Consider the following 26,191-nt stretch of genomic DNA (forward strand, 5'->3'; position numbering starts at 1 on the left):
GTCTGAGAGCATTGTGGATAGCACGTATAGAGAGGTGGTCACACCGCAGCTGAAGGAACTTGAGGAAGGAAGGGAATGGGTGACCACCAGGCAGTCCAAGAGGATCAGGCAGGTAGTTCAGGAGTCCCCTGGGGTCCCGCTTACAAATCGGTATTCCATTTTGGAGGCTGATGAGGCTGGTTCCTCCAGGGAGTGCGGACAGAGCCAAGCTTCTGGCACCGTAAGCAGCCTGTCTGCACAGGAAGGGGGAAAGAGAGGAAGAGCAATAGTAATAGGGGATTCTATAGTCAGGGGAACAGATAGGCGCTACTGTGGCCATCAACGTGACTCCAGGATGGTGTGTTGCCTCCCTGGTGCCAGGGTCCGGGATGTCACTGAACGGCTGCAGGGCATCCTGAAGGGGGCGGGTGATAAGGCAGAGGTCATGGTACATGTTGGTACCAATGACATAGGTGGAAAGAGGCATCAAGAATTCAGGGAGTTAGGCAGTAGACTAAAAAGCAGGACCTCTCGGGTTGTAATCTCTGGATTACTCCCAGTGCCACATGCTAGCGAGTATAGAAATGGGAGAATAGCACAGATGAATGCGTAGCTTAAGAGTTGATGCAGGAGGGAGGGTTTTAGATTCCTGGATCACTGGGACTATTACTGGAGAAGGTGGGACCTGTACAAGAGGGACGGTCTACATCTGAACCAGAGGGGGACTAACATCCTTGCTAGCGGGTCTGTTACTGCTGTTGGGAGGAGTTTAAACTAATTTGGCAGGGGGAGGGGACGCAGACTCCTAGCAGAATAGGGACACAGCTAAACACAGGAAAGCAAACAAATCAGAGGGAATACAGCGGAAGTAAGTTTCAAGGGAGTAAGACCAGGATGGAAGGCCTCTACTTTAATGCCAGGAGTATTGTGGGTAAAATGGATGAGTTAAGGGCAATGATTGACACGTGGAATTGTGATATAGTAGCCATCACGGAGACATGGTTAAGGGAGGGGCAGGATTGGCAGCTCAATATCCCGGGATATAGAATCTTCAGGCGAGACAGAGGAGGGGGTGAAAGAGGAGGGGGCATTGCAATATTAGTTAAGGAGTCAGTTACTGCAGTAAGGAGAGATGATTTCTTGGAGGGGGCATCAAATGAAGCTTTATGGGTAGAGTTTAGGAATAAAAAAGGGTCAGCCACATTGTTAGGTGTTTATTATAGACCCCCAGATAGTCAGCGGGAAATTGAGGAGCAAATATGTGCGCAATTTGCAGAGGTGTGTAAAAATAATAGGGTAATTATATTAGGTGATTTCAACTTTCCCAACATTAATTGGGATAGTCATCATGTTAAGGGCTTAGATGGAGTGGAGTTCTTAAAAAGTATACAGGAGAACTTTTTAGCTCAATATGTAGAGGATCCAACAAGGGAGGGTGCAGTGCTGGACCTAATTCTGGGGAATCAAGCCAGACAGGTGGTTGATGTGTTGGTGGGGGACATTTTGGTGATAGCGACCACAACAAGGTACAATTTAAGCTTGTTATGGAGAAAGAAATAGACAAGTTGCAAAAAAAGGTTTTGGATTGGGGGAGAGCGAATTTTAGTAAAATAAGGCAGGATCTGGCCAAGGTAGACTGGAAAGAGTTACTTGTCGGGAAATCTACAGAAGAGCAGTGGGGGGCATTCGAAAAGGAAATGGGGAGGGGACAGGCCCAACATGTTCCCTCTAGGGTAACAGGTAGGAGCAACAAGCCCAGAGAACCATGGATGACCAGAAACATTCAGGGTACGATGAGAAGGAAAAGAGAAGCTTTTAACAAATACAAGGAGAGCAAATCAATGGAAGCATTAGTGGAGTACAGAAAGTGTAAGATGGAGCTTAAGAAAGCAATTAGGAGGGTAAAGAGGGGATATGAGAAAGCTTTGGCTGGTAAAAGTAGGGAAAATCCGAAGATATTCTGTAAGTATATCAATGGGAAGAGTAGGACTCATTAGGGACCAAGGGGGAAACTTGTGGGTGGAGCCAGAGGACATTGGTAGAGTGTTGAACGAATACTTCACATCTGTCTTCACACAAGAGAATGAGGATGTAGATATGGAACTTAGAGAGAGAGACTGTGAGGTTCTTGAGCAAATTGTCATAGGGAGTGACAAGGTATTGGAGGTTTTGAAAGGCTTAAAAATGGACAAATCTCCAGGTCCGGACGATTTGTGTCCCAGGATGTTGTGGGAGGCGAGGGTGGCGATTGCAGGGGCTCTGACCCTAATTTTTAATTCCTCTCTGGCTACGGGGGAGGTGCCAGAGGACTGGAGAACAGCTAATGTGGTCCCACTATTTAAGAAAGGTTGTAGAGATAAGCCAGGGAACTACAGACCAGTGAGTCTCACTTCAGTGGTAGGGAAACTATTGGAGAAAATTCTGAAGGAGAGAATCTATTACCACTTGGAGAGGCAAAATTTGATTAGGAATAGTCAGCATGGCTTTGTCAGAGGGAGGTCATGCCTAACAAACTTGTTTGAATTTTTTGAGCATGTGACCAGGTGTGTAGATGAGGGTAGTGCAGTTGATGTAGTTTACATGGATTTCAGCAAAGCCTTTGACAAGGTCCCACATGGGAGACTTTTATCAAGAAAGCAAATACACATGTGATACAGGGTAACTTGATAAGGTGGATTCAAAATTGGCTTAGCTGTAGGAGACAGAGAGTGATGACAGACGGCTGTTTTAGTGACTGGAAGCCAGTATCCAGTGGCGTACCACAGGGATCTGTGCTGGGTCCCCTATTGTTTGTCATTTATATAAACGACATAGATGACTATGTGGGGGGTAGGATCAGTAAGTTCGCGGATGACACAAAGATTGGCCGAGTGGTTAACAGTGAGGTGGAGTGTCAGGTTACAGGAAGATACAGACGGAAGGGTCAAATGGGCAGAAAAGTGGCAGATGGAATTTAACCTTGAAAAGTGTGAGGTGATACACTTTGGAAGGAGTAATGTGACACGGAAGTATTCAATGAATGGCCTGACACTGGGAAGTTCCGAGGAACAAAGGGACCTTGGCGTGTTTGTCCATAGATCTCTGAAGGCAGATGGGCAGGTTAATAAAGTGGTGAAAAAGGCATATGGGACACTTGCCTTTATCGATCGAGGCATAGATTACAAAAGCAGGGAGGTCATGTTGGAGTTGTATAGAACTTTGGTAAGGCCACAGCTGGAGTATTGTGTGCAATTCTGGTCGCCACATTATAGTAAGGATGTGATTGCACTGGAGGGGGTGCAGAGGCGATTCACCAGGATGTTGCCTGGGATGGAACATTTAAGCTATGAAGAGAGGTTGGATAGGCTTGGGTTGTTTTCGCTGGAGCAGAGAAGACTGATGGGTGACCTGATCGAGGTGTACAAGATTATGAGGGGCATGGACAGGGTGGATAGGGAGCGGCTGTTCCCCTTAGTTGAAGGGTCAGTTACGAGGGGTCACAAGTTTAAGGTGAGGGGCGGGAGGTTTAAGGGGGATTTGAGGAAGAACTTTTTTACCCAGAGGGTGGTGACGGTCTGGAATGCACTACCTGGGAGGGTGGTAGAGGCAGGTTGCCTCACATCCTTTAAAAAGTACCTGGATGAGCACTTGGCATGTCATAACATTCAGGGCTATGGGCCAAGTGCTGGCAAATGGGATTAGGTAGACAGGTCAGGTGTTTTAATGCATCGGTGCAGACTCGATGGGCCGAAGGGCCTCTTCTGCACTGTATTATTCTGTGATTTGTGAAGTAGACGAGCTTGTATTGACTTTCGTCTTACAAAGAAAGTGGGAGGAGTTAAGCAATAAGAATCCAGGAGTCACTTCCAAGAGGAATTCCCGAAATTGTTTACTGGTCTAGGAAGACTGAAGACTGAATATAGTATTACTTTGCGGAAAGATGCTAAACCAGTTTGTCTTTTCACACCTAGGAAGATTCCACATCCACTAATAAGGCAAGTCCAACATCAGCTGGAAGACATGACCAGGATGGGAGTCATTTCTCCTGTTACTGAACCTACAGAGTGGTATTTGGGATTGGTTTCAGTTCCTAAATCTAACAGTGATCTTTGCAATTGTGCAGACCTAACTGAATAAGGCTGTGGCAAGGGAAGTTCATCCGATGTCGTCAGTGGTCGAAAACTTGGCAAAGTTATCCAAAAGTACCGTCTTCATGAAGCTTGATGCTAAAAGTGGATTTTAGCAAGTTCCATTGGATAAGAAGTCAAGATTATTGGCAACCTTCATTACTCCGTTAGGAAGATTTTGTTTTAACCATTCAGTATCATGTCAGCAGACGTAATATTCCAAAGAACTATGTCAAATATTGTACAGGGCCTTGAAGGTGTAATATGCCTGAGGGACGAAATCTTAGTTCATGGTGAGTCCAATGAAGAACATAACCTGAAGGTTATGTTTTTCGTCCGCAAGACAAAGACCTAACACTTAATGAGAAGTGCAAGTTTTCAAAAACATCCATTCGTTTCTCAGGACGCATTGTCAGCAGCAGCGGCATAATGGCAGACCCGCAAAAGACGAGAGCTATTAGCAAATTTCCACTTCCTACTTCTGTCCATGATCTCCAATGGTTTCTTGGCATGGTCAATCAGCTGGCAAAATTCCTAGCTAATTTAGCCCAAGTTACTGAGCCTTTGCAACAACTATTAAGGAAAGCTCAAGCATGATGCTGGGATGCATATCAGGAACAAGCATTTCAAAGGATCAAGAATGCTAATTTTGCAGGTGTTTTAGCTCATTATAACCCTTCACTTTCAATCACAACTGCAGCTGACGCCTCATCTACAGAGATAGGGGCAGTCCTTTTCGAAGATCAGCCAGATGGAAGTCTGTTTATTATGTGTCATGGACATTGTCTAACACCGAGACAAAATATGCCATGATAGAGAAAGAAGATCTTGCAATCACCTGGGCTTGTGAGAAGTTTTCAGACTATATTATCAGTTTAAAGGTTGTCATAGAGACAGACCACAAACCCATAGTTTCCTTACTCGATGACAAGGAACTTGCTAAGATGCCTCCATGGATCCAGAGATTCCATTGCAGCTAATGAGGTTCAGCTATGGAACGGTATATGTAGAGGGCAATCAACAAACGACAGCAGATGCATTGTCTCGAGTGATGGTCGACCATCCTACTCAACAGGATGTTAACTTTATTAATGAAATAGAGTCATATTCTCAGGTCACTGCATCACAATGGCCAGCAAGTTCAAATAAACTCCAACAGATTCGTCAGGTACAGATGCAAGATGAAGAATGCATCTATGTCCACTAATATTGTGAGCAAGGTTAGCCACAACAGAGTCCCAAGGGTAAGAGGATGAAAATCTTCTTCAAACACAGAAGATACTTTACCATAGTGGATGATTTGCTTGTATATGATGAGATACTGGTGATTCCAGAGTCACTCCGGGTAGATATCTAGGAGAAAATACACCAGGGTCATATGGGCAGAACTAAATGTAGAGCACGGGTTCAGGCATCAATGTGGCGGTCAAGAATATCAAAGGATATAGAAGAAATTATTTCAGATTGCCACGTATGGGCAGTGCACAGACAGGATCAGAGAGAACCTCTTATCTCGACCCAATTCCCAACCAGACCATGGGAATGATGGCGATGGATCTATTCATCTTTGATGGAAAATCCTATCTGATTGTAGTCGATTACATAGAAACATAGAAAATAGGAGCAGGAGTAGGCCATTCGGCCCTTCGAGCCTGCTCGGCCATTCATTATGATCATGGCTGATCATCCAACTCAGTAACCTGTTCCCGCTTTCCCCCCCATATCCTTTGATGCCTTTGGACCCAAGAGCTATATCCAACTCCTTCTTGAAAACATACAATGTTTTGGCCTCAACTGCTTTCTGTGGTAGCAAATTCCATAGGCTCACCACTCTCTGGGTGAAGAAATTTCTCCTCATCTCAGTCCTGAATGGTTTACCCCATATCCTTAGACTATGACACCTGGTTCTGGACTCCCCCACCATCGGGAACATCCTTCATGCATCTACCCTGTCAAGTCCTGTTAGAATTTTATAGGTTTCTATGAGATCCCCCCTCACTCTGCTGAACTCCAGCGAATATAATCCTAACCGATCCGTCCTCATACGTCAGTCCCACCATCCCATGAATCAGTCTGGTAAACCTTCGCTGCACTCCCTCTATAGCAAGAACATCTTTCCTGAGATAAGGAGACCAAAACTGCACACAATATTCCAGGTGTGGCCTCACCAAGGCCCTGTATAATTAAAATTAGAATTAGAACATTACAGCGCAGTACAGGCCCTTCGGCCCTCGATGTTGCGCCGACCTGTGAAACCATCTGACCTACACTATTCCATTTTCATCCATATGTCTATCCAATGACCACTTAAATGCCCTTAAAGTTGGCAAGTCTACTACTGTTGCAGGCAGGGCGTTCCACGCCCCTACTACTCTCTGAGTAAAGAAACTACCTCTAACATCTGTCCTATATCTATCACCCCTCAACTTAAAGCTATGTCCCCTCGTGTTTGCCATCACCATCCGAGGAAAAAGACTCTCACTGTCCACCCTATCTAACCCTCTGATTATCTTAAACAAAAACAAGAAATGCTGGATTCACTCAGCAGGTCTGGCAGCATCTGTGGAAAGAGAAGCAGAGTTAACGTTTCGGGTCAGTGACCCTTCTTCGGAACTGACTTTGTTCCGAAGAAGGGTCACTGACCCGAAACGTTAACTCTGCTTCTCTTTCCACAGATGCTGCCAGACCTGCTGAGTGAATCCAGCATTTCTTGTTTTTGTTTCAGATTTCCAGCATCCGCAGTATTTTGCTTTTACTCTGATTATCTTATATGTCTCTATCCAGTCACCTCTCCTCCTCCTTCTCTCCAACGAAAACAACCTCAGGTCCCTCAGCCTTTCCTCGTAAGACCTTCCCTCTATACCAGGCAACATCCTAGTAAATCTCCTCTGCACCCTTTCCAAAGCTTCCACATCCTCCCTATAATGCGGTGACCAGAACTGCACGCAATACTCCAGGTGCGGCCTCACCAGAGTTTTGTACAGCTGCAGCATGACCTCATGGCTCCGAAACTCGATCCCCCTACTAATAAAAGCTAACACACCATATGCCTTCTTAACAGCCCTATTAACCTGGGTAGCAACTTTCAGGAATTTATGTACCTGGACACCAAGATCTCTCTGTTCATCTACACTACCAAGAATCTTCCCATTAGCCCAGTAGAAAGACATCCCTGCTCCTGTACTCCAATCCTCTCGCTATGAAGGCCAACATGCCATTTGCCCTTTTTTACCGCCTGTTGCACTTGCATGCTTACCTTCAGCGACTGGTGTACGAGAACACCCATGTCTCACTGCTATTCCCCATCTGAGTTTATAGCTGTTCAGATAATAATCTGCCTTCCTGTTTTTGCAACCAAAGTGGATAACCTCACATTTATCCACATTATACTGCATCTGCCATGCATTAGCCCACTCACTCACCCTGAAGCCTCTCTACATCCTCCTCACAACTCACCTCCCCAGCCACTTTTTAAGGTGGATCGAGGTTAAATGTATATACACAACAATAACTGAAGCAGTCATTCAAGTGTTACAAGAAATCTTCTACATGGTATACCCGATCAGGTTGTGCCCGATAATGGATCACAATTTGCAAATGATTACTTCACGCACTTTGCAGAAAAATGTGGATTTGTACATCTAACACGTTCCCCTAGGTATCCACAATCTAATGGAGAAGGTACTCGAGGAGTCAGGGCCATCAAAGCCTTGGTGAGACCACATCTGGAGTATTGTGTGCAGTTTTGTTCTCCTTATCTGAGGAAGGATGTTCTTGCTATAGAGGGAGTGCAGCGAAGGTTCACCAGAGTGATTCCTGGGATGGCAGGACTGACGTATAAAGAGAGATTGGGTCGATTAGGCTTGTATTTGCTGGAGTTTCGAAGAATGAGAGGGGATCTCATAGAAACCTACAAAATTCTAACAGGACTGGACAGTCTAGATGCAGGAAGGATGTTCCCGATAGCGGGGGAGTCCAGGACCAGGGGTCACAGTCTAAGGATAAGGGGTAAGCCATTGAGGACTGAGATGAGGAGGGATTTCTTCACCCAGAGTGTAGTGAACCTGTGGAATTCTCTACCACAGAAAGCAGTTGAGGCCAAATCATTAAATATATTCAAGAAAAAGTTAGATATAGTTCTGAGGGCTAAAGGGATCAAGGGATACGGGGAGAAAGCAGGAACGGTTTGGATGATCAGCCATGATCGTATTGACTGGCAGTGCAGGCTCGAAGGGCCAAATGGCCTACTGCTGCTCCTATTTTTCTATATTTCTATTTTTCTATCTCAGAACTGTCAAAGCACTGTTAAAGCAAAAGCAAGATTTTCAAACAGCACTTCTGAACTACAGAACTACTCCCGTTGTTATGTGGATTAGCACCATCTGAACTGTTAATGGGAAGAAAACTTAGAATACAACTTCCAATCCTACCCAAGAAGTTACTTCCAGGGCTACAAGTCCATGATTATCAGAGAGCTCAAGGCAGAGAAAAGTCTTACCGAAAGCAACAAGCCCATAAATATAACAGGAAATACCACAGCAGGAACCTACTGAAGTTGTCAGAAGGGCAAAAGGTATGGGTAGGAGACCAAAGCAGAGAAGGAGTCATTGTCCAGAGAGAGGAGAATCAACAGCGATCATATTGAGCAAGAGCTTCAGAAGATACTGTAAGGAGAAATAGAAGGAATCTTATTCCTATCCCATCGAAGACACCAATCGGTTATTCATTTGAATGAGTCAGATGTTGAACCTGAAATTCAGAAAGCAGTGGATACTATAAACCTCAATGAAGGTCGTCCAAGGCAAGAAACAAGAGTTCAGGGAAAGACTACCAATCTTCCAGATCTGATGACAACACATTCAGGGAGAGTTGTGAAATATCCTGACAGATTGAATCTATGAAGTCAGAGACATGGGAGGAGATAGGGTAGTATGTACATTTTTATTTTATTTTAGAGATACAGCACTGAAACAGGCCTTTCAGCCCACCTAGTCTGTGCTGACCATCAACCGCCCATTTATACTAATCCTACATTAATCCCATTACCCTCTCACACCCCTCAATTCCCCTACTACCTACCTATACTAGGGGCAATTTACAATGGCCAATTTACCTATCAACCTGCAAGTCTTTGGCTGTGGGAGGAAACCGGAGCACCCGGCAAAAACCCACACGATCACAGGGAGAACTTGCAAACTCCACACAGGCAGTACCCAGAACTGAACCCGGGTCACTGGAGCTGTGAGGCTGCGGTGCTAATCATTGCGCCACTGTGCCACCCCAAATATATATATTTGGATAAAAACTTGGATAAAGATATAGTATAAGTGTCTTAAATGGTGAGAGAGTGTAAAGAGTACCTCCTACCATGATGGTGTAAGAGATCACATGTGAGAGAGACTTGAAGATAGATGCAGCATGGGTTCAGAGGAGTCACACAGACTGATGTGAAGCTGTACATCATTGTAATGAAATAAAGGTTAATGTTCTAATTATTCCAGACTAAGGGATCTCTTTCAGCTGGACTAAGCATATTAAGGTGGCAGCGTACCAAACAAACATACAACCATATACAAGATGCACTGCAACAACTCACCATGCCTCCTTCGACAGCATCTTCCAAACCTGTGATCTCTTTCACCTAGAAGGACAAGGGCAGCAGGCGTGTGGAAACACCACCTTCTGAAAGTTCTCCTCCATGCCACACACTATCCTGACTTACTTCACTGTTACAGGATTCAACAGCAGGACTGCAGTGGTTCAAGAAGGCAGCTCTCCACCACCTTCTCAAGGACAATTAGGGATGGGAAATAAATGCTGGCTTAGCCAGCGACACTCACGTTCCATGAAACAAATAAAAAAAGTTTACCATCAATGTCTCATCATCCTGACTTGAACTATAGGACAATAGAAAAGTTATGGCACAGAACGAGTCCATTCAGCCCATTGTGCCTGTGCTGGCTGAAAAAACTAGCCGTCCATTCTAATCCCACCTTCCAGCACTTGGTCTGTGGCCTTGCAGGTTATATATCGCCATTCTTTCACTATCGCTGGTTCAAAATCCTGGAACTCCTTTCCTAACAGCACTGTGGGTGTGCCTTTTTGAGGGCAATTAGGGATGGGCAATAATTGCTGGCTGAGACCAAGATTTAATTAATTTTTAAAAATCTAGAGAACTAGAATACAATGGGGAGAGTACATGCTTCACCTACTTAAAGCCCTGGTTAGACCACACCTGGAGTTACTGTGAGCAGTTCTGGGCACCACATCTGAGAAAGGATATATTGGCCTTGGAGGGAGTGCAGCGAAGATTTACCAGAATGATAGATGGAATCGAGGACATAGTCTAAAATTTAGAGCCAGTCTTTTTCAGGAGTGAAATTAGGAAACACATCTACACATGAAGGGTGGCAGAAGATTGGAACTCTCTTCCACAAGCAGCATTTGAGGTTCAATCAATTGTTAATTTTATATCTGAGTTTGATAGATCTTTATTAACCAAAGGTATGAAAGGATATGGGGCAAAGGTTGTGTTGTAGATCAACCATGATCTCAGGCTTGAGGGGCCTCCTCCTGTTCCTATGTAGATTCCTTTGCTTATGGTTCTCTATTTTTCTCACCATTTTTAAAGCTGTGACTACACAGCAAAATGTGAGGTGGATATATGGTATAACTCAGTGCTGGTTCCCTTAGGAAATGGCGCACTGACACGGAACACAAAAGTCCGAGTGTATCAGGCCTGTGTCCTCAGTACCTTGCTCTACGGCAGCGAGGCCTGGACAACGTATGCCAGCCAAGAGCGACGTCTCAATTCATTCCATCTTCGCTGCCTTCGGAGAATACTTGGCATCAGGTGGCAGGACTATATCTCCAACACAGAAGTCCTTGAAGCGGCCAACATCCCCAGCTTATACACACTACTGAGTCAGCGGCGCTTGAGATGGCTTGGCCATGTGAGCCGCATGGAAGATGGCAGGATCCCCAAAGACACATTGTACAGCGAGCTCGCCACTGGTATCAGACCCACCAGCCGTCCATGTCTCCGCTATAAAGACGTCTGCAAACGCGACATGAAATCGTGTGACATTGATCACAAGTCGTGGGAGTCAGTTGCCAGCATTCGCCAGAGCTGGCGGGCAGCCATAAAGACAGGGCTAAATTGTGGTGAGTCGAAGAGACTTAGTAGTTGGCAGGAAAAAAGACAGAGGCGCAAGGGGAGAGCCAACTGTGCAACAGCCCCGACAAACAAATTTCTCTGCAGCACCTGTGGAAGAGCCTGTCACTCCAAAATTGGCCTTTATAGCCACTCCAGGCGCTGCTTCACAAACCACTGACCACCTCCAGGCGCGTATCCATTGTCTCTCGAGATAAGGAGGCCCAAAAGAAAAGAAAAGAGAAGGTTCCCTTAGAGACCAAAAATCTATCGATCTCAGCCTTGAATATACTCAACAACTGAGCATCGACAGTTCTCTGGGGTAGAGAATTTAAAATATCCGAAGAATCTATTTTGCATTGGTTATAAAGGCTGAATTAGGAAAATGGTCCAGAAAAAGCATATGCATTAAAAGTGCAAAAGCAGAAACTGTGTAAATAAAACTCGTATAATAACATTTCTTCCATTCAGTGGCTGTGGCCTCATTTAATCTTCAATTTGTTACAACACTGACCTGCATACCTACCGACCAACGGAAATACACCAAATATTTGGTTACACACCAAACAGTGCACAGCCTGAAGCATGGCTCATGTTACTAATTCAATTAGATGTCAGTGGTGCAGTTTTGTCATCTCAAGCAGCGATAAAATTATAATTGTCCAATTTTTGCCTAAATTTATTCTTTTAACCAAGAGGGAAAGTCCACTGCTGTCTGTTATAACGATCAGCTTCGATCACTGAATCTCATGAATTTAGACTAATGGCATTTGTGCTAGGTGATAGAGGGATATATTTCACCGCTTTCTGAGCAAATAGCACAATGCACATACGTACAGTTAGACAAGCAGGTGTTGTAAGAGTAATTTTCAGTAAGATTCAAATACTTCAGAATAGTTTGGTGTCAACTCTCCAGTTCCTAATACTGAGTGGTCTCCTCTTGTCATTCCAGTGCCTTTATTCTTACTGTGCCTACGTGACATGGGTGACCAACGAAAGGAAAAACTTGGATGCGATCGAATCTGAGATAGGGCGACTACTTCGTTCTGACACATTCAATTTTGCTCGTAAAGTGAAAAGTGAGGAATCGAGCACCAGGATTTCCCAAGGAGAGTACAGGTAACATTGAGAAAGTATTAGAACAAAGACACTTTTATTTTGAAATAAAATGCTTTCATTTTATTCCCCCTCTTTTCTCGCCTCTCCTGAAGGTGCTGACTCTCACTGGGGTATGGGTCCCCTCCTCTCCTGCAGGTGCTGACTCTCACTGGGGTACGGGTCCCCTCCTCTCCGGAAGGTGCTGCCTCTCACTGGGGTACGAGTCCCCTCCTCTCCTGAAGGTGCTGACTCTCACTGGGGTACGGGTCCCCTCCTCTCCGGAAGGTGCTGCCTCTCACTGGGGTACGAGTCCCCTCCTCTCCTGAAGGTGCTGACTCTCACTGGGGTACGGGTCCCCTCCTCTCCTGCAGGTGCTGACTCTCACTGGGGTACGGGTCCCCTCCTCTCCGGAAGGTGCTGCCTCTCACTGGGGTACGGGTCCCCTCCTCTCCTGAAGGTGCTGACTCTCACTGGGATACGGGTCCCCTCCTCTCCTGAAGGTGCTGACTCTCACTGGGGTACGGGTCCCCTCCTCTCCTGAAGGTGCTGACTCTCACTGGGGTACGGGTCCCCTCCTCTCCTGAAGGTGCTGACTCTCACTGGGGTACGGGTCCCCTCCTCTCCTGAAGGTGCTGACTCACTGGGGTACGGGTCCCCTCCTCTCCGGAAGGTGCTGCCTCTCACTGGGGTACGGGTCCCCTCCTCTCCTGAAGGCGCTGACTCTCACTGGGGTACAGGTCCCCTCCTCTCCTGAAGGTGCTGCCTCTCACTGGGGTACGGGTCCCCTCCTCTCCTGAAGGTGCTGACTCTCACTGGGGTACGGGTCCTCTCCTTTCCGGAAGGTGCTGACTCTCACTGGGGTACGGGTCCACTCCTCTCCTGAAGGTGCTGACTCTCACTGCGGTACGGGTCCCCTCCTCTCCTGAAGGTGCTGACTCTCACTGGGATACGGGTCCCCTCCTCTCCTGAAGGTGCTGACTCTCACTGGGGTACGGGTCCACTCCTCTCCTGAAGGTGCTGACTCTCACTGGGGTAGGGGGTCCCCTCCTTTCCTGAGTAAAGTTCCCTCTACACTGTCCCATCAAACACTCCCAGGACAGGTACAGCACTGGGGTTGGCTGCTGGCTAATTGGAGGTGCTGAGTGCATCAATGAGGTGCAGCTGAATGTTGCTGTGTGCAGAGGCTGGAGACTGCGTGACTACTGCAACAGGGAGAGACTGAGACTGAGACTGAGACTGAGACTGAGACTGAAACTATGGATTTCCATCTGTCTTTTTGTAAGAAGAAATCAGGAGGCTGGAAGAACTGTCAGCTCTTGTGAGTTTGGGTTTTGTAGCCCTTTCATTCATTGTTGTGGGGAGGGGGAAAGGAAGAGACCGGAAGACTTTGGGTGGGGTTGTTTGTTTGAACAGGGAGCTCCTGTGTTTTAACAGCATTGAATAGGAGCTCCCTCCCCACCCCAATGAGCGAGCTTGGGATAGCTGGAGCTGCCCAGGTGAAGAGATTTTCTCTTAACTGTGTAAAGCACATCAGAAGCAGAGTGTGTCTGGGCAGCTACAGCTGTCCCAGGTGAAGACATCGCACCCCCTCCCACCACCAACTGGAAGACCAGCAAAAGGTCTGCCTAATTTAACACTGGCAAAGAAACTGATTCCTCCTGACCCTCCTCTCGTTCAGCCTCTCACCCTAGCCATACCCTCCAGTCTGTGCCTTTTTGCGATAATTCGTTATTTGTTATTCCTGTCTCTCGATTTCAATTTTTATTTATTTTTTCTCTCAGTGGTGGGCGTGACTCTTCTACCCCATGGCTTCACAGTCTTGTTTGGTGGCGGGGCCTTCCTATTCTGCAGCGGCTGCAGCAGCTCCTCCTGTGGCCCCGTCACCATTTAGAATATTGACAACAAAGCATGGGGTGAAGAGTTACACCCACCCTACCATGACTATTGAAGCTTGCGTTAAGGCAATGGCCGAGGTTGTCGGCCCCTCAGCCATTGTGGCAGCCTCAAAGATGTATGGGAAGGCTGTGTTCTTCCTGAAGACCGAGCGGGTGGTGTCCCTCGCCCTAAGTACTGGGCTCACAGTGGGGGGGACTTCCCTGCCAGTGGACCCTCTGGGGGCCACTGCGCAGCGGATAATGTTGTCAAACGTCCCGCCCTTCATTCCTGATGAGCTCCTCCTCCCCCACCTACACCATCTGGGGGAGGTGAGGTCGGGGATCACCCCAATCCCGCTCGGTCTTCGGGAGCACAGCCTCCGACATGTCTACTCCTTCCACCGCCAGCTATTTATGCAGCTAGCGCGGGAGGAGGTCTTGGAGGGCCACTTCAGTGTGGAGTTCCAGGGGACGGCCTACCGCGTCTTTTGGACCTCGGACGGGGCGCGGTGCCACGTCAGCAAGGGGGTGGGGTATGTTCGTAAGAACTGCCCCAACCTCACGGCCGCCAGCTCCACCTCGGCGGCCCAGTGTGGCGCCACTGCACCTCCTCCCACTCCCCCCACACATCCAACAGACATCGCTCAGTCGGTTCCGGAGGGTGCGGAGGTGGAGGCCTCTGATGACATGGAGGTCTCTGAGCCTCTGCGCCCAATTGGGAAAAAGAGGAGAAGGCACCCCTCCACAGAGGTAATAGGGCCCTGAGGTGCAGGGCCCATCTGTTGGTGGGGAGCCGTCTCCTGTTTCGGGTCCCTAGGTTCCCCCTGCCACCACCATCGTCACGGCTGCAAAGTCTGGGTAGGAGCTCCCTACCCCTCACGATGGAGGGGAGCGGGAGGCCCCTGTACATGAGACCCCTCCTGGAGGAGTAAGTGGAGGCCTGGTTGTGGTGGGGGAGCTTGGACCAAAGGGTTGGCCCTCCCAGCCAGAATCCACTCACAACCAAGAGACACCCAACCCGGTTATAACCGAAAATGCTGCCCCATCTGCTGGGCCTGTGGGTGCTGGCGGAGTGGGAGATGGCCTCCTCTCTCTGCCTCCGGTCTCGGCTCTGGCTGGATTTCCGGAGTCGGGACCTTCCGTCTCCCCTGTGCCGATCATTGGCCAGGGGACGGAGGTGGAGGGGGGGTCCTGAACCGCTGGCGCCCACAGGCTCTAGTTTTACAGTAGAACCCAGAGAGGACTCCTCCGCCATCGATTCTGGGGGTGGGATCATAACGGAGGTGGGACCAGCTGGCGCGGTCGGGACGTCTGCCCCACAGTGTGTGGTGGATGTGTGCCGCTGGCGGTGACGACCCGGAGGAGGATGGGGATTCGGTGCGGGGCACGGAGGATGACCTTGATTCCATCGCCAGTGAGGTGGTGGAGTCCCTCGTGCCTCCCGCCGAGTCTCCTCTCATCCCTACGGCGGAACTCCGGGATTTCCTCGCGGCTCGCAGGGGTTGCCGCGATAAAGTTCAGCTGGCCCTCAGCCGTTCGTCGAGTCTGACGCTGATCATACAGTCCGTCCGTGCCGCCTTCAAGAAAGCAAGGGTGCGGGCGTGAAACTAGTTGAGAGGCGCCGGTTTAATGTGTTCCTCAATGGGTTGCTGGGGGAGTGGAAGGCCAGGTGCACTTCCACTCCCTCCTCACAGTGAGGTGTTGGTGACGGGTTTTAAGTACCTTTGACATGAAGATAACCATAGCCAGCCTCAACATCAATGGCAGCAGGGGGTCTCACCGCAGATTTCACAATCTCTCAGTCCTCAGGGAAGGGAGATATGCAGTGAGGTTTCTGCAGGAAACCCACACCGTTCCGGAAGACGAAGCCACCTGGCTCCTGGAGTGGCAGGGTGGGGTCCACATGAGTCACCTCACCCCTATTTCTAGTGGGGTGGCTATCTTGTTGGTCCTGACTTTTCAGCCGGAGATCTTGGGGGTCAAGGAGCTCGTGCCGGGCCACTTGTTCCACCTCGCCATTCGCCTGGGTAGCGTGCTGCTCCACTTTGTGAACGTGTACACGCCCAGGCCCGGCGCGTTGCAAGCGCGCTTCTTTGAAGAAGTGTCCGCTCTCTTGAGCTCCATCGATAGCAGCGAGTGCATCATCCTTGGGGGGGGTGGATTTTCACTGTACCCTCGAGGTGGGGGATCGCTCCGGTCCCCACCGCGGCCAAGCGTCAGTGGAGAAGTTGAGGGAACTGATCAGCTCCCTCAACTTGGTGGACGTCTGGCGGAATCTCCATCCCAACTCCAGCGCCTTCACGTGGAAGTCTGGAGGAGGAGGGTCCCGAATCGACCGCCTCTACTTTTCGCAGGTGCTCCTGGGCCTGGCCAAGGTGGCAGTTCACAGGTCCAGGCTGCGGGCCGTCGAGGGGTCCGTCCTCCCTGATTGCCTGCTCCTCTTCCGCGGTTACGTTCGCGCCCGGGTGTCCCTGGAGAAGGAGCATGCGGTGTCCACCAGTACGCTTGAGGCCTTCTGCGACCGGTGGACACCGCAGGGACTGGAGTGCATCGTTGACGCCGAGAATGGCATTTTAATTTGAGTTTTGGTTTATTTATCTGTTTTTAATAAAGTTTTTTTTAAAATGTAAATATGTATATAAAGGGGGCATGAGGAATAAAGGCCCCCTCGATATGAAAAATATAAAAGGGGCCTGCGGTATAAAGGCCACCTAAAAAAGAAAAAAAAAATGAGGCCAAATGGTATGTTGGCCTTCATAGCGAGAGGATTCGAGTACAGGAGCAGGGATGTCTTGCTGCAATTATACAGGGCCTTGGTGAGGCCACACCTGGAATATTGTGTGCAGTTTTGGTCTCCTTATCTGAGGAAGGATGTTCTTGCTATAGAGGGAGTGCAGCGAAGGTTTACCAGACTGATTCCTGGGATGGCGGGACTGACGTATGAGGAGAGATTGAGTCGGTTAGGATTATATTCACTGGAGTTCAGAGGAGTGAGGGGGGATCTCATAGAAATCTTTAAAATTCTAACAGGCCTTGACAGGGTAGATGCAGGAAGGATGTTCCCGATGGTGGGGGAGTCCAGAACCAGGGGTCATAGTCTAAGGATACTGGGTAAACCTTTCAGGACTGAGATGAGGAGAAATTTCTTCACCCAGAGAGTGGTGAGCCTGTGGAATTCACTACCACAGAAAGCAGTTGAGGCCAAAACATTGTATGTTTTCAAGAAGGAGTTAGATATAGCTCTTGGGTTTAAAGGGATCAACGGGTATGGGATGAAAGCGGGAACAGGTGACTGAGTTGGATGATCAGCCATGATCATAATAAATGGTGGAGCAGGCTCGAAGGGCCGAATGGTCTACTCCTGCTCCTATTTTCTATGTTTTCTATGTTTCTATGACAGAACAGTATTCTCTGCAGTAAGATGTTCCAATCACCAATTTAACAGAAACATCCTCGCAGCCTTTCTCTCCCTTCCACCACTCAGCTACCTATCCTCTCCTTTTCCCTTTCATTTCCACCCCATCCTCCTCTATTCCCCCCCCCACCCCGGATCATATCGGTTAAATTCTTAAAAACAAAACTGTTGTTTGTTTTATTTGTTAGGGGTGGGCGTGGCTCTTTGACTCCATGACAAGCCCCTCTTTACCGGTGGTGGGACCTTCTTGCATGTATGCTGCTGTGGCTGCTGCAGCTGCACCTACTGCCCCGTCACCATTTATGCTGTTAACATCTATGCATGGGGTCAAGAGCTACGTCCACCTAATATGTCAATAGAGGCATATGCAAAAAGCAATGGCTGAGGTTGTCAGCCCCTTGGCTATTGGTGCTGCCTTTAAAATGTACAGGAAGGCAGCGATTTTCCTGAAGACCGAGCGGGTGGTTTCCTTGGCCCTGAACAAGGGGCTCACGGTGGGCGGGACCTTTCTACCAGTGGACACACTGGAGGCCACTGTGCAGTGGGTCACCTTGTCTAATGTCCCGCCCTTCATTCCTGGTGAGCTCCTCCGCCCCCACTTGCACCATTTAGGGGGGGTAAAGACAGGGCTTACCCCAGCCCTGCTCGGTCTTCAGGTGGACAGCCTCCAGCATGTAGACTCCTTCCACCACCAGCTCTTTATGCAACTGGCGCAGGAGGAGGTTACGGAAAGCCAATTTGATGTGGAGTTCTAGGAGGCAGCCTACTGTGTCTTCTGGACCTCGGATGGGGCGCGGTGCCATGCCTGTAAGAGGGTGGGGAATATTCGTAAGAGCTGCCGCAACATCCTGGCTGCCAACTCCACCTCAGCGGCCCAGGGTGGCGCCGCTGCACCTCCTCCCACTACCCCTCCTCCTCCATTAGCTGCATACGTGAGGTTGCAGATCCAGATCCTGGAAGATTTGGACTGCGCCTCACTCTTCTTCTATTTGCTGGAAAAATGGTGTGGGGTCCATAAGCAGCTCGTTGAGCTGCTGGCCGACAATGGATCCTCCATCATGGATCCGGAGGGAATGGGCCTCCTGGTCTGTACCTATCACAGCGTGTTGTTCTCTCCGGATCCATCCAGTGAGGACGCGCGCAGAATTTTGTGGGAGGAACTGCCGACAGTTAGTCCAGAGGGCGGCGAAGGATAGGAAGCTCCGCTAACGTTGGCGGAGCTGACCGGCGCCCTCCACCAGGATGGGCTGACCATGGAGTCCCTCAGGGCATTCTGGGATGTCCTGGGGGACTATTACGCGCAAGCCCTGGGGGAAAGCCTGGCGACCGGGGAGATGCCCCTCTCGTGGCGCAGGGCAGTTATCGTCATGCTTCCGAAGAGGGGTGATCTCCGCTTGCTTAAGAACTGCCGTCCGGTCTCCCTCCTCAGCACGGATTATAAGATCTTTGCCCGGGCTATGTTTACCCGCCTGAGCTCCGTGCTGGCCCACCCCAACCAGTCCTACACAGTCCCGGGCTGGTCCATCCAGGACAACATCTACCTGGTCTGGGACCTGATCCATCTTTCCCAGAGGACTGGTCAGTCGGTCGCCTTTCTCTGCTTGATCAGGAGAAGACGTTCGACAGGGTGGATCATGAATACCTTTTCAGGACTCTGTGCGCATTCGGACTCGGGCCACATTTTGTGGCCTGGGTCCGACTTTTATACGCCGCCGCAGAGTGTCTGGTCAAAGTTAACGGGTCCTTGACGGCGCCCCTTCGCTTTGGGAGAGGAGTGCGTCATGGATGCTCCATGTCCGGCCAATTGTACACCATCTGCGTGGAGCCCTTCCTGTGTCTGCTTCGCAGGAGGTTGACGGGATTGGCTCAGCGCGAGCCGGCCATGCGGGTTGCCCTCTTGGCTTACGCCAATGACGTACTCCTCACAGTCCCAGATCCCCTTGACTTGCGGAGGATGCGTGACCGCCAGCAGACCTTTTCTGCTGCGTCCTCCACGAGCATCAGTTGGGAGAAATGTTCCGGACTCCTGGTGGGTCAGTGGCGGGTGGACTCCATGCCGGAGGAGTTGACACCTTTTGCGTAGAGCTCCACTCACCTCCTCTATCTGGGAGTCCCACTGAGGAAGCCTGGCCAGCAAACTGACAGGAGTTGGAGGCGCAAGCCACCACTCGGCTGGGGCGCTGGTCAGGACTGCTCCATGTGCTTTCCTAAAAGGCCGAGTGCTGGTCATAAACCAGCCTCCATGCTGTGGTACCGGTTGGTCACTTTGGCCCCGCCCCCTGCATTTGCCACCAAGATCCAGAAGCAGCTTGTCAATTTTTTCTGGAGTAAGAGGAAACACTGGGTCTCTGCCGCAGTCCTGATTCTCCTGATCGAGGAGGGCAGCCAGTTGCTGATGTGCGTTTGCACCCAGGCTGCAATTCTGTGCCTTCGGACCCTGCAGAAATATCTGTATGTCGAGCGTCCTCCCAAATGGTGTGCGTTGGCAATGTATTTTTGCCTCCAAGATGACACGCAGCTCCCAATGGAGAACGATATGCTGCGACTCCCTGAGGGAGTTGCCTGTCTTTTACCGGGATCTATTCAGAGTCTGGAACATGGTCGCCTCCAGTCAGAGTGCTCCCCCGCCGGCGGAGGACAGCGCCTCCTCTGTCCGGGCGGCTGGCTCTGGGGACGGGCCGATAGGTGGAGGAGTAGCGAAGGCCCCAGGATACCTCTCACACGGGCGTCGTGGGGGCTCGGGAGTGCGGAGTGCTCTCGGCCAAGCTGTCTCCATCTCGGTCGGAACTGCTCAACGGACCCAGGCCCCGAAACCCTCCTCGGGAGCCAGTCCCGCACAACTCGAGCCGCCTCTTGGAAATGCCCTCCGTGACATTCCAAACGGTGTGAAGGGGTTTCTTGTACGGGCTGCTGCTGCACACTCTCCACTTCCTCGCCCTCGTCAGCCACCCAGACACGCCCTGGCGGTCCGTGTTGCCATCTGGCGGCGAGGGGAAACCCCAGTAGAGTTCTCTCTATGCGGGAGTCCTCCCCCTTTACATCGGGGACCTGGGGTGGAGGGTGTTGCACAGAGCTGTCCCGTGCAATAGACTTTAAAGGCCGCCGGTAATTTCTGCGGCCTGGAAGAGTCAGTGTTCCACGTATATATGGAGTGTGCGAAGTCGCAGCCCTTCGTTGAGTATTTAAAGGGGCTGCTCCTCAGGTTTTGGCTGCACTTCAGCCCCACGCTCCTGATCTTTGGGCACCCGGTGCGGAGGGTCTTGGGCCGGGAGGAAGATCTCCTCATCGGTCTGCTCCTGGGCCTGGCCAAGGTGGCAATTCACAGGTCCAGGCTGCGGGCCATCAGGGGGTCCGTCCGCCCTGATTGTTTGCCCCTCTTCCGCAGTTACGTTTGTGCCCCGGTGTCCCTGGAGAAGGAGCATGCGGTGTCTGCTGGTACGCCTGAGGCCTTCCGCGACAGGTGGGCACCGCAGGGACTGGAGTGCATCATTGATGCCGAAAATGCTATTTTAATTGGAGTTTTGTTTTATTTAACTGTTTTTAATAATGTTATTTATTTAAAATATATATAACGGCGGCCTGAGGAATATAGGCCCCCTTGACATAAAATACATAAAAGGGACCTGGGGTATAAAGGCCACCTTATATAAAAAAAAAAGCGGTTAGATACAGAAAAACAGAAAAAAAGAAAAAGAGAGAAAAAAAGGGGTTCGATACACTGTCCTATCAAACGCTCACTTCCAGGGCAGGTACTATATGCCTGAGCTCCCAACTCAAGGAGAATCTTCTTATGCATGAGTCTGCCATGGCTGCACTAGTTTCCACGCTGATGGAGATTGCCAGTTTTGTTGCAAATGACCGGCTAGGGAAGGGGTGGGCGTGTTTGTAGATCCGTGGACTCCAGGCAATTAGATCCGTTTGGGAATGTGTTTGAGCTCGTGTATCAGGTCCACTCAATCATTAATGAATGAATGAATTAATTAATTAGTGACCATTAATTCTTCTGATTACTGATCAACCTTTTCTTGTTGCGCAGGCGGTTTCAGCCAAAGAGACCACCAATAAGTAGAATCCTGAACCAGCGCTCCCCAGTTCTCAAAACGCTGCTCCAGACACCTCAGGAGAAATCCGAGTACCTCTTCAAACAACACCAGGTGAATCCAGCGTTCAGTGCCAACGTGGCAGACGAGAAGACCAGGCTGATTACCTCGGACTCCAAGATCTCTGACGAGTAAGAAGAAGATCAAAAAAATTAACCCCATTCGTTCCAGGAAACCTCCCTCTTCTAATACAGAACTATAGAATGCACAGCGCAGAAGGAGGCCATTCAGCCCATCATGCCTGTGCTGGCTCTTTGAAAGAGCTACCCAATTAATCCGACCCCTTCACTGCTCTTTCCCCATAACCCTTGCAAATTTTTCCTTTCCAATTCCCCATTTGAAAGTTATTATTGAATCTGTTTCTACCACCCTTTCGGGCAGCACATTCCAGTTCACTGCCTGAAAAGAATTCTCATCTCCCCCTCTGGTTCTTTTGCCAATTATCTTAAATCTGGAATGAGATGCACTCCGTTCTTTCAGGTCTAACCCCGAGAACAAAACCTTCCTCCCTTTTCCTTCCCCCTGACCCCAATCCATCGCCTAATCTCACCCCTTGCCATGTATTCACAATACCCACTGACCTTCCCCTCTCTGACACTGAACGATCTGTACTTAGCAAAGGACTCAGTTTTATACCCTTAGAATTATAGAAAGTTTACGGCACAGAAAGAGACCACTTGGCCCATCGTATCTGTGCCGGCCGCAAAACAAGTTACCCAGCCTAATCTCACCTTGCAGCATTGGTCCGTAGCCCTGCAGGTTACGACACTTGAGGTACATCCCAGGGACCTTTTAAAAGAGTTCATATATCCATTGGTATGTACATTTATGAAGGTTCACCATAACTTTCTTGTTTTAGTAATCTATACCTCTATTTATAAAGTCCACGATCCCGTATGTCTGATGAACCACTTTCTCAACCTGTCCTGCAACCTTCAACAATTCATACAAATTTACCCACAGGCCCCTCTGCTACTGCACCCCCTTTAGGATCATATCTTTTATTTTATATTGCCTATCCTTGTTCTTCCTATCAAAATATATCACTTCACATTTCTCTGCATTAAATATCATCTGCCACGTGCCCACCAGCCTACATCTTCCTGAAATCCATCACTATCTTCCTCACAGCTCACAATACGTCCAAGTTTTGTGTCATCTTAAAATGTTGTAACTGTGCCCTCCACACCCAGGTCTAGGTGATTAGGATGTTTATCAGAGAGGGGTGTGGGGTATTTCAGAAAGAGCGAGGGGTATGACGAAGAGGGCAACTGGGTGTAGCAGAGCGAGAGGAGTGTGTGGTGAATCAGAGATAGCGGGCGGGCTATGTCAGAGATGAGGTCTTGGTAATATCAAATAAAGGGGTGGAATATATTAGGGAGGGAGAGGGTGGAGTATATCAGAGGAGAAGATTAGGATTATATCAAAGAGGGCTATAATGAGGGGTGTGGGTTATACAACTGGGATACAGGTCCTCACTCCTAAACGTGCTGACTCTCACTGGGGTACGGGTCCCCCTCCTCTCCTGAAGGTGCTGACTCCCATTGGGTTATGGGCCCCCTCCTCTCCTAAAGGTGCTGACTCTCACTGGGATATGGGTCCCCCCCTCTCCTGAAGGTGCTGACTCTCACTGGGGTAGGGGTTCCCTCCTCTCCTGAAGGTGCTGACTCTCACTGGGGCACGGGTCCCCTCCCCTCCTGAAGGTGCTGACTCCCATTGGGTTATGGGTCACCTCCTCTCCTGACTATGCTGACTCTCACTGCGACACAGGTCCCCTCCTCCCCTGAAGATGCTGACTCTCACTGGGGTAGAGGTCCCCTCCTCTCCTGAAGATGCTGACTCTCAGTGGGGCACGGGTCTCCTCCTCTCCTGAAGGTGTTGCCTCTCATTGGGGTCTGGGTCTCCTCCTCTCCTGAAGGTGCTGACTCTCACTCGGGTACAGGACCCCTCCTCTCATTAAGGTGTTGAATCTCACTGGGGTACGGATCCCCTCCTCCCCTGAAGGTGCTGACACTCATGGGGTACGGGTTCCCTCCTCTCCTGAAGGTGTTGACGCTCACTGGGGTACGGGTCCCCTCCTCTCCTGAAGATGCTGACTCTCTCTGGGGTACGGGTCCCCTCCTCTCCTGAAGGTGCTGACATCTCTCTGGAGTACGGGTCCCCTCCTCTCCTGAAGGTGCTGACTCTCACTGGAGTACAGGTCCCCTTCTCTCCTGAAGGTGCTGACTCTCACTGGAGTACAGGTCCCCCTCCTCTCCTGAGGGTGCTGACTCTCACTGGAGTACGGGTCCCCTCCTCTCCTGGAGGTGCTGACTCTCACTAGAGTACAGGTCCCCTTCTCTCCTGAAGTTGCTGACTCTCACTGGAGTACAGGTCCCCCTCCTCTCCTGAGGGTGCTGACTCTCACTGGAGTACGGGTCCCCTCCTCTCCTGAGGGTGCTGACTCTCACTGGGGTACAGGTCCCCTTCTCTCCTGAAGGTGCTGACTCTCACTGGGGTACAGGTCCCCTCCTCTCCTGAAGGTGCTGACTCTCACTGGGGTACGGGTCCCCTCCTCTCCTGGAGGTGCTGACTCTCACTAGAGTACAGGTCCCCTTCTCTCCTGAAGGTGCTGACTCTCACTGGAGTACAGGTCCCCCTCCTCTCCTGAGGGTGCTGACTCTCACTGGAGTACAGGTCCCCCTCCTCTCCTGAGGGTGCTGACTCTCACTGGGGTACAGGTCCCCCTCCTCTCCTGAAGGTGCTGACTCTCACTGGGGTACGGGTCCCCCTCCTCTCCTGGAGGTGCTGACTCTCAGTGGACTGCGGGTTCCCTTCGATCTTGGAGGTGCTGAGTCTCACTGGGGTATGGGTCCCCTTCGCTCCTGGAGGTGCTCTCAGTGGAGTACGGGTCCTGTTCACTCCTGGAGGTGCTGACTCTCAGTGGACTGCGGGTTCCCTTCGATCTTGGAGGTGCTGAGTCTCACTGGGGTACGGGTCCCCTTCGATCTTGGAGGTGCTCTCAGTGGAGTACGGGTCCCCTTCGCTCCTGGAGGTGCTGACTCTCAGTGGGGTACGGGTCCCCTTCGCTCCTGGAGGTGCTCTCAGTGGAGTACGGGTCCCCTTCGCTCCTGGAGGTGCTGACTCTCAGTGGAGTACGGGTCCCCTTCGCTCCTGGAGGTGCTGACTCTCAGTGGAGTACGGGTCCCCTTCGCTCCTGGAGGTGCTGACTCTCAGTGGAGTACGGGTCCCTTTCACTCCTGGAGGTGCTGACTCTCAGTGGAGTACGGGTCCCCTTCGCTCCTGGAGGTGCTGACTCTCAGTGGGGTACACTCCCCTGTCCTGGTTTGAATAACTCTTGCTTCCATTGCATTTCATGGATCCCTTCATCCCTCTGAAACATGGCTTGACTCACTGCCTGTCACATACCTGCCAAGCTGGACAGTATTCTGGAGTACCAGATAGGCTGGGCCCTGTGCTGCCAGAGTTTTCTTTCCTCCAGTTCGCTGCATAGTTACCAGGACAAGGAACCTTGGCTGATTTTACCTCACCACCTGGGGGTTGCTGAGGTAATTGTTATGGCCCTCCCACTTCCTGCATGTTTGAATTGTGGTAATCAGCACAAACTGGGGATTAAACCTGGAACATACTGGTCTGGGCTAGACAGTGTGCTTACTAGTTGAGTCACCTGGGGAAGCTATTTTTGTCCGTGTATCAGGCAGCTGTTGGACAAGACTTGGAAAGGGCAGGTGGGGACAGAATTGGTACGCCCTCCGCAGTCAAAGTTCTGTCTGACACTCACAGGCTTACAAATGAAGAAAGGGCCCCTGGGAAAGACCGTCAGCACCCACGTATCCCACCGAGGATTCAGTGGCTTCAGGAAAAGAGGAGGGGGAGGAAATTAAGAGAGAACAGTCTCCTTTATCACTGTCTTTTTGGTTCTTTGTAGCATTGGAATCATCGGGGAGCCTCTCTCTAACTTCTTTTCGAAACTGCTCATCCCCATCGAATCTTTCATGGAGGAAGAAGACATGGAGGAGGAGGGTGATGTCCTGCTACAGAAGAGTGGATACTCCCTTACAACTGAAAATATGAGCTCACACCATCAATTCACAGACATGTCCAGAGCAACAACAGTAGCCAGAGACTCTGAGTATGACTTATGAATTAACAACAAAGGAGGAAATCTTAATATGCTTCCTGTGGTAACATTAGTTAAACTGACTTCAGTGTATTCAGGAATAAATCCTGTACTTTGTGTGACCGTGTTATTTTGTTGTATATTGGGAGTCTATCCCAATCTCCTCCATCATTATCAGCTCCCAGAAAGTGAAAGCATGGAGATGGGTAGAATGAAGCTGCAACAGGGACTCACCCATAGACAGGGTAGGGCAGCAACACCAACCAACAGGATTGCTGGTAGGCCGGACCCTCACCCACTTGTTCCAAACAATAGCAGGCAGATATCTTCAGCCATGAAGCCCACA

At 50.0% G+C, this 26,191-nt stretch overlaps 1 protein-coding gene across 2 annotated transcripts in view; it reads left to right on the top strand.

Annotated features, from left to right (window-relative positions):
* LOC137373421 (protein phosphatase 1 regulatory subunit 36) overlaps positions 1-25,930 on the top strand; it is an 87,946-nt gene extending 62,016 nt beyond the window's left edge. For both annotated transcript variants that reach the window (XM_068038238.1, XM_068038241.1), the window contains 3 exons: positions 12,191-12,357; positions 21,662-21,856; positions 25,654-25,930. In XM_068038238.1, coding sequence (XP_067894339.1) covers positions 12,191-12,357; positions 21,662-21,856; positions 25,654-25,870 — 579 coding nt within the window. In that variant the 3' untranslated portion in view covers positions 25,871-25,930. The remainder of the gene's footprint in view (positions 1-12,190; positions 12,358-21,661; positions 21,857-25,653) is intronic.
* Positions 25,931-26,191: the final 261 nt, after the last annotated feature.

The sequence above is a fragment of the Heterodontus francisci genome, chromosome 9 (genome assembly GCF_036365525.1).
Source record: "Heterodontus francisci isolate sHetFra1 chromosome 9, sHetFra1.hap1, whole genome shotgun sequence".
In the NCBI taxonomy this organism is placed as follows: Eukaryota; Metazoa; Chordata; class Chondrichthyes; order Heterodontiformes; family Heterodontidae; genus Heterodontus; species Heterodontus francisci.